Genomic DNA, 17,359 nt, shown 5'->3' with positions numbered 1-17,359 from the left:
CCTGGGTTTGTTTTGCACCTGATAGCAAATAGGGGAAATTATAGGTCACCTTTCTGTATGGAAGGCTAGACAGAAGCAAGGACAGGGACACATCAAAGATGGAGTAACAGATTTAGATCATTTGGATAATTCCCACTACAGGTTAAAGACTCTCATGAGTCTCAGTTATATTGACTATATAAGAATATAAATCAAAGGAAAACTTTACATGGACAGAAAACCAAAATTAAACTGTGGAAGGAAATAGCTTAAAAAAATCTAGACTTCAATTTTTTTCAAGCCTAATCAACATCTCTGTATCATTTTTACTATTTCCTCCAGTCTAAAACTCTCAATCCCTCTAAAAAGCACTCTGTTGGTTAATCTGCAGCTGTTGGTGTCAGGACGTGGTTTGAGTCATGTTTAAAAGTCAATAAGGAAACATCACAGAGAGTTTTGCCATACTACTCAAAATATACCAGTCAATGTAAGTAAGTCATAATTTTCTTCATACTTTCAGTTTGGATCCAGTTCACTTGGCTTTGCTTTTAAATCAGATAGTTAAAGATCCTTCTTTTATTTTTTTAATGATTTTTTTTGCTTTCCTTTAATATTTCCCCTTCAAGACTCCTAAAAATGCTTATCTTTTAGGCATCTGTCCTGAATTTGCCATCATAAATAGTGAGATAATGAAAGCATTTCATTTCTTTGAAAATTTCACCTCTTCAGTGCCTGAATGATTCTTCCCATCTATTGGAGACCCCTGCTGTCTCCCCCCCAGAGTCTCTTTTATTCTGGACACAGTGGAAATTACTGTTTATACAACATTTCCTTTTGTATTTCACCTTTACCTTCTTTTCAATTTCTGTATTGCAATATCAGCTTCATCCTACAATTCCTACAACCTTGTATTGTTAATGCAACTCTTATTTTCAGATATACCTTTTATATCCCTATTTGTATACTTTCTTCTCCACCCAAGATCTCAGAAATGATCTAACAATTATGACATATAAAAAGTGCATATTACCTTTTCAATCATGACTGCAATTGACTCTTCAACACATCCCACCTTGCTTGTGATGCTTTGTTATTTTCTGCTACTTGGATTTCATCCAACTTTTCTGCACTTAATGATTTATGGTCTAGGTAAGATTTTTGAAATTTATTTACACAAGAATTTTAAAAATACTTACAAGGGTGTAAGCTATTTAGATACATATAATTTCAGCCTATTTAAATCTATAGTCACTGGAGTGCATTTTTTGGACCAATGTCTTAGTTCTAAAGAACCAATATACTTTTATGTCCCTTGAGCCTCAGTTTCTTTTTTTTTCCCCTCATGGAATGCTGAAACAATTAGAACACAAATACTGCAAATGTACCTTTATCTAAATAACAAATTAAACACTTGTTTAAATCAGACTGCCTTGTCATCCTACCAAAATTCAGTCTATCTAAATGAATCACACATGTTTTACATGCAGTTAAAATTACAGATACTAACGAAAGCATTACAAAGACTGTTCCTAAGTTTATTTTCCTGTACATTTTGAATCACTAACTGAATATTTGAGACTGACATACCAAGATGTAACATCTTTCATTGTATATCCAAAATGAGACATCTAACTCTGGAAGGCATCTATCTCATTAGAAGTGCACTGTTTTAGTAAGCATTACTTGGATGCCTCAAATCAGAAGGGAGACGTTTGTGAAAAGTTGCAGAACCTCTCTGTCAGACCATGGGTAATTAAGGGAATTTTTAAGTTTAACACTGTTCTCAAGATCCTGATGGAATAAACTGCTTAAAACTCTTTAGATCCTTACATCTAGGGATAAAAGTTAGCCATAGACTATATGAACAATTTTTTTTCATCATTTCAGAGCACCAGCAGACCCTATTCAAATCAACAGGGGAGGTATATGCCAAATGACTTTTTAAAAGCTATACTTCAGGTTATTTTGAATTTTAATCTTGAGACTAGACAGCTTCTCTACTTAGAGCATCTTTTAAGCATGTGCTGAAGTGCTGTCTGAATAGGAATGAAGTTAGCATATGCTCAAGTGTTGTTCTAAATAGTTGCCTTCCCTTTTTAAAGATGTCACTCTCTTGACGTCTGTAGCTCCTTGAGATTTAATGTGAACCAAGACACACTGTCATCATAACACTAGAAAAATAAAAAATTTGCTAAAGAGACATCTGTAAATGAAGAAGGTTCCAAATTCTTCATGACAAGGAAAGTAGAGTGAAAGAAATTGAAGTAAACACAATGAATGAAGAAGAGCTGAACCCCCCACCTTTGTTTCCTGCTAGGATTCTCTTCAATTGCACACAGTCCTTCTGTATTTATTCAGGTACATTTGCACAAAATCAAAACAGTATTTTAAACTTCCACTTATATTGATGCTTAAAAAGAAACATCATGTACAAAATGCATGTCAACTGCTCTGATTAGTTCAAAACTTCTTCTAGAATAATAGACACAATTCATTTCTGCAACTCTATTAAATAAGTATTGAATGATAATTTCATAGGAGTCATTTCAATAATGATACCATGAATTAAAAAGAAGTTCTAGTCAGTAAGAAGCTTATAAAATACGAATCACACTGTTCAAAAGCATTTATTTCTTAAGGTTTCCTTACTGATGTATATCAGGCAACATGTTTCATTATCTTACAACTAAAGCACAGGTCCTCTTAGAGAACTAAATCATTCCTTTATTATATATTCACCTTCTAAAAATTGCATAAAAAGCTGTAGTTTCAAGATTAAAATTAATCTCTAATTTTTAAAGATGGTGACTTAGTGAAAAGTAAATTATTCAACAGCTATCTTTCTCTAAACTGATGCCAACCACTACCGCACAGTTATTTGCCAAAAGAAATCAAGAGACCAGTGTTTGCTTTGTTGCTGTCTCCCATTTATACCTGCTCTCTGTTAAAAAAATCCACTAAACAGTAAGGGGATGCTTTATCATTACCAAAATTTGTAACATCCACACAGAACAACAAACCCACTGGTGACAGTATCCCCATTCCATGATACTTCTCGTTTCCTTTGCAACTGACAAACTATTTAGTTGTATCGTGGAAATACCTAAAAGCATCCATTAAGCATTGACAAAGTGAAGGAAAAGACAAATTAACACCATACTCTGGTGTAAAAGTACAATATTACAAACAACTGTCAATAGCAAGGTCCCCATTTCTAATAGCCTCTCTTGACAAGAACAAAATTGTGGGGTTGACCAGGATTTCTCATTCAAGAGGGCTACCACAGGCAATAAACCTTTGGTAAATACTGTGTCTGTAGATAATACAAAAGCAGAAGTGTGTGCAAACAGCAATATCCCCATTACCAAAATGTAAAAATGATGAAGGGATGGAAAACAATGTAAAAGAAGTCCCCATTCTAGCTGTGAAAAATAAGCATTTCTCATTTGCTAGAACAGAGATCCTCTACAGTATACTACAAAATGGAAACATGGATTACTAAGAAGCACTTACATAAAAGCACTAATAGCTTTTATTTTAGGTGATATTTTAGGCATAAATGATCCTTTGGGAAATTATCAGAAGCAATTTACACATGAAATGTGTAATGTTTTAGTCCCTAAAGAAAGGCTTAAGAGGAGTGCATTTATACAGCCTTATTACAGCACAAAGACATAATCTGAATATAAGCAGTAGTAAGTTGGTTACATTTACATGTGGGTAGATATTTGACAAACTCCTGTCTCCTGCGGGCTCAAAAACAGTGATGGTAGCCTAAAGATAGAAGCAAGGTACTTCTCAAGTAAGTCTCCAACAGAAGGTCATGGCTTTTCTCAAGTCAACTGACACAACCAGAAAAACATTTCACAAGACAATTGAACTGATGCAATGGTACCATACTGCTTCCTTTCAACCATGTGTGCTTGCCATTTCCTTTGAAACAACTTCTGTGTCAAAGCACGCAAGAGCTAACTTAGCCAGTGTTACAGCTGAGTCAGCTCACTGAGCAAACAAATGCCATATAAAGCATGCAGCACAGTATGGTTCAGAGCAAAGGGAATGGGGACACTTTGTCAGTATCACCAACCTTTAAATGAAGCCCATCTGACTCATAATAGTTTACGTGGGGAAGAGGAAAACAAACTATAGAACAGCAAATCCCATCCATGGATCTGAAACACAAGTCAGGCACCAGGAGTAGCTGAGAACAACTGGTCTGCATTTAATTTCATTCAGCTAATGAATTATACAATTTGAAAGGAATTAGAGATTGTCAACTCCCCCCTTGTGCTCCACAAGGTACCAGAGGGAGAGGTGGTAAGGCTACTGACCACCTGCAGCAGAGAGAAAAACAATTCATTATCTCCCAGGTATGGAGTGGATTACCCATGAGGGAAATACAACTCATATTTTAGATCAGAGGTGAAGTGTTATCATAATAATTTTTTAAAGCAATCTGTACCAGCTGCTTTAGAGTGGAACACCACACCCAGTCTGCCCCAGACACTTCTTGCTCAGAGCAAGTCTTAAATTCTAACTCAGCTATTCTCTTGACCAAAGAACATTACAAAAGGCTGGACACTTCATCAAGTCACTTCATTTTTTGGAGCCCCACATCTGTCAGCAAGTTACTTCCAGATGCTGCTCTTCTAGGCTGAAGCACATACTTTTTAATCCCTTGGGCAGGCACAGCTGAGAACAGGTAAGCTCAAGATCCAAAGCTGAGGCTGAATATTTACCCCCCTGAAAGCAGGCCTGTGTTCCAGATCTGGTATTTTGATTAGTCATTTCCTAATTACAGAATTCTTTAGTGAAATTGGAGACATATTTCTAAGAGCCTGCCATTAAGGCAAATATTTAAATTAATTTTACACTTAGATTTATCATTATAGGCTACTTTCCACGGTACATTAAGTTGGACAGGACTTTGCTATTCTTCTGAAACATATGCGTGACTTTACCCCTCTTGATAGGGCTTTTTTAAAAGCAGGGGGATAAAAAATGGTAGCCTCCACTGGAACCAGGCAGGCATCCAGATGTTTTTGGTTGGGGTTTTTTGTGGGTTTTTCTAACAAACATGTTTTCAATAAGTGAAAACGAATGCTAGTTTGATTGACACATTTAATTATGTACCAATACTGTTATGTTCAAAACAAAACAAAAAACCCACAGTGCTTTTCTAAAAGACTTAAAATAGTTTAGGTTATAAATAGGTCAGCACAAAAATAGGCTGTGCCTGAGCTGTCCAGCTCTTTCTGGTTAATTACCTTTCTAGGATAGCCACTCTTCTGATCTATTTAATAAGAAATTAGGCGCCTTTTTCCCAAGTACATGTCATAGTGATAATTATACCTAACTCAGTTTCAGATAAAACTAACACAGAAAACTCCTCCCTGCAAAATCTGTCTAGAACCTAAGAGCACAATACAGCACCTCACACTTGAAAAGAAAAACACTGCAGTACACATAAAATGTGCTTTGCAACCTGCAGCTTCCCATGTGGAAATTCACTGGGGAAGTTTTAGATCTGGGTGCTGATCTTCAAAGCCCCGGAAAACTAAGATTGATCAGTCTAATAAATTAATTGTTTTCCCTATGGGAAATTCCCACAACTATATTTTTCAGAGGTATGTATGTGTTTGTTTTGTTATAGCATTGTCATTATCTCTAAGATTGATTGTGTTAGCCAGAAATACTGCAGCCTAGATCTTCTCAATTTGATAGCCCATTTTACAGGACATGAGATGCAACTTCCCTGGCCATTTCTTTGTCCAACTGCTACTGATTCTCCTGTTTATAACACTGGAAGTTTCTTTTAAGCATTGCATTTTTTAAATATTCAGTGAAGGTCTAATTCCTTTTCTACCTCTACAGTCAGAATGCTTCTGTTTGCAGACAACCCTAGCTGGCTACACAATGCAGTTATTCTTTAATGTTCCAGTTTTTGCTGTGTGAACAAAGAGGAATTCTGAAAAACTTTCTCAGCCTGAGAAATTAGAGGTCAAAAACAACCCTATATTTTAGTGTGCAAAAGGAAAATGTTTAAGAGCTTTATGATTAAGTTTACTCCAGCTTTATGTCAGTTCAGGTTGTATTTAAATCTTTGGAACATGATCCCTAAAAGTTGCTTGTGCAAACTGGGATTTTTAAATCCTTGTTCTTAAACTGCTTTTCACAGAATGGAAAGTCCATTTTGTTCTTTCAAATAAATCCACTAATAAATATCAATAGCTTCCTTCAATGCTCTCTCTTATAGCTCATTGTTTAATTGCCTGTTTCAGCTGGAGAGAAATGACAAGTTTCCCCATGAAAATTAGGATTATCTTAAATGTCATTAAACCAGCAGCAATGTTAAACTTTTTTCAACCATGTAAAATGTTCATGTTGTACTCCCAATTTTTTTATACCCTAGAATCACAGAACTATTGGTAGAAAGAGTCCTTTGGAGGTCTCCACCTAACTTTCTGCTCCAAGTGAGGTTGCTGCCAGCATGCTGTCATCCCTGACTTTGAGTCTTGGAAACACCCAAGGAAAAGGATTCAATCAATCATAAAATCACATACTGCTACCAGATGTAAGGTGTACCTTTGGAAACAAAGTGATCAATCACAATATAGAACAGAAAAAATATATTAACATCATCTTTTTGTTGAAATAGCCACACAAATACATTTTAAATAGTTTCAGACAACCTGATGGGTCTGAAACAAAAGCCAGAGCCTGCAACTCTCAAACAATTATCTTCAGATATGCCTTGCTTCATTGTTACCATCCTTGAAAGTTTCACTAAGCATGTGATGTCTTGCTTAGCCTCTTGGTCAATTCATGATTCAGTTTGACAACAAACATCTGTTTGACATGCAAACAACAAAGTATAAAAACCCATGATGAATGTAAAACACGCATAAAGCTGAAAATCTTCCATTCTTTCAAGTTTTAAAGGAACACACATCCACAACTCCAGAAGCACACATCATTTAAACTCAAACAAAGCTGATTTTATTTCCAAAGCTGAGCAGAAGTGGGAATCTCTCACTCTAAATGAAACCACTGAAAGGCCAAAGAGTAAAAATACATGGAACTTCAAGGAGGGTGTGTTAGTTATTCACAGAACTTACTGCAATATTAATCCTAACAAATATTTGAAGTCTATTAGATATCTTACATGGAACATTGTTTCATCAGACTGAATTTGAAGAGATGAACTACAAACAGAAGAACTGCAATAATGAGCCACAAATTTATTAAAGAGAATTGAAATCACAAGTTTAGCTAGAGGTAAATGTATGACAATGTTAACAATATCATTACAATTTTCATATAAGCATCTGAAGTTTTTGGCAAACTTGCAGTTACCTGACAACAGTAACACACCAGGTGATAAAAGCTAGCAAGCTTTTTTTTCCCTTATAGGCATAAATGGTAAAGAAAAATTGCTCTATATATTAAATATAATGGCTTTTAAGAATCCTTTGGATTTCAGCTAATATATTTCACATGTCAGAAACTTCAGTTTCCTTTCCAAGCTATGCTCATGTAATCATAAAAAACAGCAATGGTAAAACTGATGAAAACCAGGTTCTTGATAATGAATTTTGTGAAAATCCACATGTTTCTCTCAGCTTACTAATTTTGCCTTGTGAAATGCAAATACAATTTCAAATTTCTTCAAGGGAAGAAAAGCAGAATTTTGATTCTTTTGACTAGTGAAAAAAATTTTAAATGAGAACTGTATTGCCAAATTTTAAGGCAGCTTTTTTCACTGTCTTTAATTCTGAGAGAAAATTCAGGTATAAGTGAGGTAATGAAACAGACTGTACTGCTTGAAGAGAAAACACTCTCAAGCATGGACTCAAGCACCAACAAAATTAATAATTACCATATTAGTCTAATCATGCTTGCTTTGCATGGCAAAGATACATTTGAGTGGCTAAATTCCTGCCCTTATAATTAGGACACTCCTTATGTTCTTCTGTGCCAATATGAAAAACCAAAACCATTTCCCGTTCAAGAGAAAATAATGTTTTAACAACATCTTGAATTCTTTTTTTATTTTTGAGGGCAAGAATACCCTAAAAATCTACCATGGGTCCAGGGCTGCTGTTACTCCTTACACAACTGAGTCTACTCCAACTTGTAGGAGTAATTAAACAAAAAGTGAGCTGAAAGACAAAATGATTTATTAGATCGCTGCTGGAAATACTGGGGATTAGGGAGACTCAAGCTCAGGACTGACTTGGGATGCAGTTACTGGATACCTTAGCTTCAGCAGGAAAAACGGATTTAGTATGAGAAGCACAAGGTTGAGATAGAGAGACATGGAATTTCTTGTTTCTGCACCACTCGTGACAAATTATGTCCAGCTATCCCCATCGCAGTTTTCATATTGCTCCTTCCTACCAAACAGAAAGGTGAGATAGACCCTCTCTGTAGTAGTTCTGGGAGAACACAAAATTCTTTGTAGTAGAATTCTAATAGTGGCAGAACCCCAAAGACATAATAAGAAACGCTGTGTAGTGACAAAGAGATCTATTTCATTTATAAATTGAACATAGCTGAGTGATAAAAGAATCAGGGTAACATCAAGGCTGAGTGAAGGACTGCAAAGAAACGAAGCCGTTCCGTTTCAAAGATGCGTTAGAAAGGTGAAAAGACCCAAGGTTCCTTGGATGCAAGCAAGCAACCATAAATCCTGTGCTTTTTGAAACTCCTGCGCTTTCTGAAACTTTTGAGACAGGGACTCGCTTTTACGAGAAGACTTTTCCACTTTTTATTCCTTGAAGCAATCGTTTAGGGCTCGGGGGGCGTTCACCCTCCTCCTCACTTGCGCAACTGACCGTGTTTCGCTGCCCGGGAGCGCCCGCTGCCCCGATCCTGCCCCTCTCCGCCTCGGCTTCTGCCCCGCTCCAGGCCCCTCTCCGGTCGCACTCCTGCCCCGTTCCAGGCCCCACTTCTGCCCCACTCCTGCCCCGTTCCAGGCCCCGCTCCTCTCCCACTCCTGCCCCGCTCCGGCCGCGCGGGACTCGCGTTCGCGGCGCCCTCTGGCGGCGGCGCGGGGCAGGAGCGCGGCCGGGCCCCGCAGCGGCGGTCGGGCCGTGCTGAGGGGCGCGTCCGGCCCTCACCGCCCCTCACCGCCGGCCGGGCCGCGGGGATGCCCCTATGGATGGGCATGGCTGAGGATCAAACTTGGCCGTGTTACTTTTCACGTTAGAATCTGGCCACCGGTATAGTTCTCCACTGAAACTGCTCCTGTGAAATGGCAGAGGTGCTACGAGACTGTCTGCTAGCGGAGATCTACGGGAGACTTGGCACAAAGAAAAAGCAGTATTAAATATACATATGCAAATACACCAGTGAATGGAAGAAAAAAATCAGATACTAATACTTCCTGTCCCAGTGTATATTCCATTCATCTACAGGATGTTTTTCTAGGAAGAAGGTCAGCCCTCACTCTCTCTACTTCTGTCTCCCCAATCATTAGTATTACAAAACAGGGAGTCATGCTTCATCTGAATCAAGTCTCCCGCTTTACTGCCTCAGTGCAGTCAGCTTTTATTTCCAAGAGAAAAAAGTAGCAATAAATTGTATTATTATTTCCTTGGGAAACCATGTTTTATTCTTTTTAATAGTTACTATTTAAAATGTGGTCTTTTTTCTTTTAAGCATTGATTGACAGATGAGTAGAATATTACTGCATATACTTCTAAACTCTATGAATAAACACTACAGAACCTATTGATTCACCTGACTCCCATCCTGATGGTTTTGCTATCAGAAAACTCTCCAGTGAGCTGTCCTCATGACTTGGGACCATGGTCCATGCCTCCAGAAAACATTTAGATATGAAGTCACACAAACTCAAATACCTCAATAGGAAAAACATACTCTTTCACTTGCTTCCCAACAGAGAGGTAACACAGGATACATTTAACTCAGAAGCTGACTTTTGGTAGGGGTCACCATTATATATTCAAGAAAAATTATAGTAATATTGGGCAAATATAAGGAACAACCACCTAGGACTATAACAACAACTTCTGGCAACATAAAATCTTGAACCTTCAGAAGTCAGAAGTTTCCAATGGACTATTGTTTCTACGAGCCCCAACAGACCAACTCACAAGCATTTCCATACTTTCTGGTTTTCCCATTATCCGGTGGCAGTAAGTCCATGAGGTCTTTTTTTTTAGCTTACTGCCTGATACGAGAAAAAAGAAAAAAAAAGGCAACTCCTCATATAATGAAACTCCACATATAAAGTAACTGTTCTATTTCACCTAGACACTCAAAACGGTCTGACTATCCCCCACAACAACTTACTAACAAGCCAGCTGTCTTCCAGAAGGAAACAGTGTCTTCCTTTTATTTAGTGCCTCCCACATCTAAGTCTTTCCATGTCTCTATTGGTCTGATTGCCTGCTATTTGCCTTTTCCAATTCAACTGCTATCTTTCTTAAGTTACACAGACGTGGCAGGACTTTCTATTTTGTTTTTGGTAGACTTCATGATGAGGATTCTCATGGAGACAGAATGCTGACTGCAGCAAACCATCAGGTCCTTATTTTGGTCGCAACACTAGCTGAAAGTCCAGCATTGTATTTGATAGAGCTGGCATTGTTTCCCACTGTCCAGCATTCTTTTGCATCTATTGGCACAGTCATTTAAACATTTTATCAGTCACCGTTTCCACTATGAAACCTTTATGTGATTCCCAGCTACTCATTTTAGGAAGCTAAGTCTGTATTAGCAAAAATGTTATTACTTGACTATTTTCTGTTTTCCCTGATCAGAAAACACTGTCTGTCTGTAAGATTCCACCAGCAACCTTCTTCACTCTGGAGCCTAGCCATTCATTCTTATTTCTCCTATGCATTTTAACAAATGCATAGTCTGTGAGAAGAGGTCTGTAAGATTTCTTGGTGAAGACTCTTGTTAACAGCATTTTGAAAAGCCAAGTATGTTGTATTAACCAGCATTTTCACTGTTGCCTTCAAAGAACTTTCTAATAAATTTGTGAGCCATTGTATCATTCATTCCTATTTACCCACTAATCTATTCTTTGCTAGAATTTCTGCCAAAGAACTTCCTTCTTCTTTAAGGACTTCTTAAGTACTTGATGTCATATGTGCCAAATTTAATTCCCCTCCAGTTAGTAACTCAGCAATGTCTTACTTATGTTAGTTTCAAATCTTTACTGAATACCATATGGTCACAATATTTATAATTTCTCTTATTAATGTCTTTTACTGAAGTTGTGGTTCACCAGTAAAGCAAATCCAGCACTAGGAATACTAGCATCCGACCAAAATCTTAACAGCCACATGAATGCCAGTCCAAATGTGTTCACAGAATTTTGTCTGGTTGGATTTGAACTGGCAGTCTCTATGTCATATGACATATCATTTATCTTTTATTGTACTGCATAAAATGAGCATAAAGTCCAAGTTACACATGCTTACTAAATGAACAGAAATGCATTCACCTCTCCACATTTGAACCAGATGAAACTTGGACTGATGGATGACCTGCTAGTGTGCCTTGGTGATGATGGAACATCAGTCTGACACACATTTAGAGGTTAATTTCCTTACAAGATACGCTTAAAAAACTCAAACCTCCATTTCACATGGGTTCAAAAGTGATTACGTCAATTCATGGGAGGACAAACAAGTGCTCACCAGGACTCACTGCATATCACTGGAATCTGCTACCACATAGTGTTCAAGTGTCTCAGCAAGCCAGCCCTAGCTCATTCTTCTTCAGGTATGTGATAATGTTCACAGCTGGATTCAGACACTAAGCAAGAGAGAAATAATTTCATCTACTACCACTAATCTGATGTGGTCTTTAAGTTTTACTTGTCCCAAAAAAAAATGTTTACTCCATCAGAATATTGCAGTTTCACTGCTCCAAAACTCATTTATATCTCACTGTCCTCCACATCAGAATACTTAAGAACTTCCTGTGAACATCAGACCATGTCCTGTGTTACCTTAGGGATCTCTCCATGAAGAAAGCTTAGTTGAAAAAAAAAGATCAAAGAGACTAAAGATGAGTATAAGGAGTTAATTTGCAAAGGCCAGGACAAGAAAGGAATTGAGTAGAAGACAGTGCTAGAAAGCTCCTGCTTTCTAGTCCTCCATGCCTTGGAGAGCCATGGGAACACACAGTTATTATGAGATCAAATTCTTCTGGATATTTAATTATTAATTTTTTTTAATCTACACACAGAAATAAGACAATGTCCCCATGAATATGGATAAGCAAAACACTTGAAAGTGGAATCAAAGAGTGCGAGGTTATTGATTAGTAACGTACTATCTCCGGGTTTTGGTTTTTGTTATCTCAGTTTGGGATGCGATTTTTTTGTTGTTGTGTTTCTTGGGTTGTTTTTAAGAAATCTTGTAGTATATCAAATTTGACTTTGAAAACTTTTTGTCCTTTTCTCTTTACACAGAAAATACTACGCCACAATAGAATTCCAAGTAGTCATGCCTGCTGAATATACATGCAGTCATACTGCTGTTGGAATGATCTGCACTTACCAGAATAGAACACATACTTGGAAAGTGTTAGAAGTGCTTCTCTGTATATTACCAAAAAGATTAGAAATCCAAACCTAAGGCTGTCCTGAGTCACTGTAGTAATGTCCCTGCATTACCACTGTAGTAGGGAAAAATATCATGTGCCATACACATGTGCATATTACATATACATGTTATAAGCATCTCAAAAGAGTTTAATTCCAACATAGTAAGAAAAGACAGAAGAGCTTTACACTGTTTCATCTATACTTCCTGGAATTTCAGGTATCTCAAACATGATTATGAAAACATTATGATTTCTTGCTGTTCCTTGGCACAGTGATAATTTGCCAAGTTGCCAAAAGAAGTAAATAAATTAACCACTAATAGGATTCAAGCGTCCATTTATATACATTTATTCTGAGTTTGGGGTGCAGGGGGAGAAAAAGAGAAATCTACCTAAGAAAAATCACTTAGCAAATAGAACCTGCAAAAAGCCTGAACCATTCAGATGGCTTATGAATGAAGTCACTATAGTTTAGGGGAGAGAAGAAAATACTGATAAATCAGTGATTTACATTACATTTTCTCTATGACCTTACGAATAAGTTTTGCTCTGTGCTCCGGTGGGATTAAGAAAAAAGGAATGGTAAGCAGCTCCAGAGAAATGGATTCATTTCAATATGGTACCCTTTTGTTTCAGCAATTAGCAAAGCAGTATCAGGGAATTCTTCACTACCACTAACATGATGAATCAATAACATTTACTATGACATTAATGAAATGCACCTACCTTCACAGTAAAAAAAAAAAGTCCTGATCCCAGTTAATTGTTGTTACTGTCTCTCAAAAATGCCAATAGAACTTCATTGCAACACAAAAAAACCTGCTTCAAATTAGAGAAGAATTTATCCATTAAGACATAAAAAGTTATAACTGCAATTACATGCCAAGATCAGGAATGTACTTGCCACATGCATAGTTTTAAAGAAACAGAATTTACAATCTACAGATTTATAAGTGCACTAACTCATTTCTAGGCTTGGTAAGCCTGATTATCACCAATTGAAGAATGTATTTTAAGTTTTCATACTGAGAGAATTTACAGCATCTTCCTTAACAGGTTGAACAAATGTTCTGATAAGAAACCAGCTGATTGCAAGATGGAATGTACGCAACAAAATAAATTATGGAAAGGGACACACGTTCCTTAGACCTCATAGAAACACATAGGGGAGCATGCCAATAGTATGCTCTGTAGTTTTGGGTCAGAACCATAGAGCCAAATAAAATATAAACTTACTTTTTTTCTGATCCATTTTTTGTGACACAGATGGACGGGTAGGACTTAATGTTGGCAGAGTGGTCATCCTCTCAGTGTTGTTAAAAGAAGCCTCTGTAGACCACAACGTCATTTCCTCTGCAGTGGCAAAGAGCTGGGTGCTGTCTTCAGCGCCCTCTGCCAAAGCAGCTTCAGAGGCAGGTTGATGACTGAGCACTGTGGCTTGAGTTGGGGGATCAAAGGAATTTTCCTGGAAAGACTCTCTAAATATATTTGAGTTCTTGTTCATTTGGTCAACGTGGGATAAAGGCGTGGTGGTCCAAGAAGAGGGCTGAGTGCTGAGATCTACTATGGGATCAGTCTCGGAACTATTTTCAACCATATTTGGCAAAAGATCAGGCGACGTTTCAAAGTCACCATTAACTGTGAGGCCCTCACTTCCATTTGAATAAAAGCATGTCTTTTCTAACACTCCTGCAATAAAGGAAAAAAAACACCAAAATTACTATCACCTGGAAAAGTGTTACCAATTTGTTTTGGAAAGTTAATACTAACTAAATACTGGCACAGATTTTAAAAGTATTTTAATATCAAAATTAAAATTAAAGACAAATTTAAGAATTCTATCTGGCAACAAAATGGCAGGAGCACATAAAACATGGTTGCTGTAGGATAAATAAATGAGCTTAAACTATTTTAATCGTATTTATAGTATGTCACCAAATACTTACATGTTTAAAACTACAGAGTGCAATTTCAAGGAGCTTCAACATGCATTCATTCTATCATTATGTAAACAAGATGGACAATGCTATTTTTTACTCCTTTTAAATTGCATCATCTCTTGTTTTCATAGTACCACCATCTTCAGAAATCCAATTCTGAAGCTTTAAGGGTATCAATACATTTTCAACATATTCCATATTCAGTAATTTGTAACATGGAAAGAGATACTGTTTTCTCTGTATAAGATTATGTACTTCAACCACCACTGCTAAATATGGGGCCCTGAGTTGTCATTCTTCTCTGATACTGGATTTTAAATATACAGTTATTGTCTAAAATTTTGTCACTTGCTGGCTTTATTTTTCGATCATTTATCATATTATAGACAAAACCAGACTTTTCTTAGTTGTATATGTTGAATAGTTGCAAGTAATTATAATTCACAAACAGTAAGTAGATCTATCCCAGAAGCACTGGGAATTTAAACTACATAGTAAGATAACTGATGTTTAATCTAGTAATCCAAATAATAAAGAAGACATCTTTAACATGTGTAGAACATATAACTTATTTATCTATATTAAAAACAACAAATATTATCTCAAATTCTTTAACCAAATGTGTTAGAGTCATATTTAATGCTAGAAGAGAAGCGCCACTCTGTATTACAATATAAGAAATTTTTGGCAAATAGCAAAAGTAAATTTTGCCACTGGCAGGTAAAACAGCTTAACAATCATAATAGACACAGTGCACCTAGACTTGATCATTAAAAAAATTCAAAGGAATCATCAAAACATAAAGTCTTTCAAATGTACCAAGTACCTGGGCAACAACTGATAATTTTAGTAATTTTTCTTCATATTCATTTGACTCTTCATTAGCTGCTTGGTACAGATGAACCCCAAATGGCAGGGGGGTTGGAATTAGATGATCTTTCTATGGTTCCATGACTCCTAAGTCCACAGAACACTCAGCACCATCTCTCCCAGACTTAATTCGCATTTTGGTTATTACATTTACCAAAATGGCAGGTTGCACCATCACCTCCCAGTTAGGCCTTGTTCACCTGCCACTGCCGCAGGCTCTGTACCCAGACAAACCCAGCTCCAGGCACCACATTGAGTCCCATAGGGTATCCTGAGCCCATTCCCATTATTGAATTCCTCTTCTCACTTCTCTGTGCACTCTGCTGCTAGAATAAATTAGTTCACTGGTCTGAAATTCAAGGACTGGGCAGGCAGAAATGCTTATTAATCACAGCTACAACGTGATTATGACAGAAGAATCCAACTTAAGTGCCTTTGGGTTGGAAAGCTTTAGAGGTAAGGGAAAAAAGAGAACTGGAATAGCTGAGAAGGGGCAATGTCAGCATTTTCTTTTTTACTGAGCAACTTTTAACTATAGCAAATGCAAACAGCAAGAAAAACTGGTGAAATTTCTGAAATATAGTGAGTTTCGATTAAACAGTTACCATTTGAGATTTATCATATCATCATTTATCCAGGCTGGATTGTTTTGGCTCCAGTGTTACTAACTGTGAGTAAATCTTTATGTCTAACTTCTACTGGACAAACCCAGGGGAACTTTATACATACATACATACATACATATATATATATATATATATATATATAAAAATGTTAGGGTTTCTGGTTTTCCACCAGCAGATGTTCATATATCATTGGGGTTTGGAGGAATTTACTGTGTGTACTTTACAGAAACAACTAAAAATCTCCCACCTGCAAATGATTTAAGCAGCACTTTTTTTTTTGTTTGAGTCCTCTAGTCAAATCAAACAGTAAGTGCATTTTCACAAATAGGGACTAGTATTAATATGATTTGCTAAAGTCTAAGGAAGAGTAAGTGGTTCTGCTCAGAAATTGTGCTCACTAAAATGTGGCTTTATTTGGATGCCAGGTATTTGTGTTCAAACAAAGCACTGAATCTCTAGAATTCAGAAGCCTACTTTGTTTCAAGTTTCAAAAGTTATCAGGTTTTTTTTTTGCAGTTTTCAAAAAGTTAAAATAAGCTTTTTGAACTCCTGTGGGAAAGTGCATAGTATTTTTCCACAATTCAAGAATAGCTTAAGGTATTTTTTCACATTCTCTCTCCTCCTCCTCCCTAGACTCGTCTCTTCTCTTCCACTCAGCATAAAAATAGAAAAAGGCTGTAAAACATTGGTCCCAAAGAGTTATTAATAAATTTTAAATTAAGTTAAAATGATTAGCTATTTATATATCACTCAGCAGAACAAGAGGCAATGCATTACAATACAGGTAAACTCTTGAAAAATGTTTGAAAACCCCCTTTGCTTTAATACCATGGTCAAATAAATACTGTGAAACAAAATATTGAGGCTACCCACTGGATTCTATCCTCTTCTCACTCAGACTTATTTAATTTTTTTTCTGGAACAACAAATAACTATGTCTATCAATGCCACTACATCATTTACTTCTTTCCCTGAGATCCCCAAATGCTTGTTTGCTTCTTCAACCTATCTTTCCAACAATTGCATTTTTTTATTCCGTTTCTACAGTTTCCTAGTGATAACAACTCCTCTTAACAGGGGGACCACACAACGAAGCTCTTCGACACAAAAGGACTTCCTAATTGTATCATCTCCACTGACAATGAGCAGTATTAAAATTCTTTTTAACAATTTTTCCCTCCAAAATAACATCAGCCTGGCTCAGGGTTGCCCTTGAGGGAGGCAGGTGTAGGCCCCTGGCATTCCCCACTTGCTAGCTCTAGATGACAACTCTGTTTCCACTGTTAGGTCACCTTCCTGAGTCACGTCTTTCTTCTCCCACATTCTCCTCTTATCCTGTCCTTTTACCACTGC

The 17,359-nt window shown here is 37.0% G+C and overlaps 1 protein-coding gene across 1 annotated transcript in view; it reads right to left on the bottom strand.

The window, feature by feature from the left end:
* CORIN (corin, serine peptidase) overlaps positions 1-17,359 on the bottom strand; it is a 111,632-nt gene that overhangs the window by 74,023 nt on the left and 20,250 nt on the right. The window contains 1 exon segment of the mRNA XM_066548459.1: positions 13,807-14,259. Coding sequence (XP_066404556.1) covers positions 13,807-14,259 — 453 coding nt within the window.

Source organism: Molothrus aeneus, chromosome 4 (assembly GCF_037042795.1).
Source record: "Molothrus aeneus isolate 106 chromosome 4, BPBGC_Maene_1.0, whole genome shotgun sequence".
Lineage (NCBI taxonomy): Eukaryota > Metazoa > Chordata > Aves > Passeriformes > Icteridae > Molothrus > Molothrus aeneus.
This window is presented reverse-complemented; position numbering and strand designations above follow the sequence as displayed.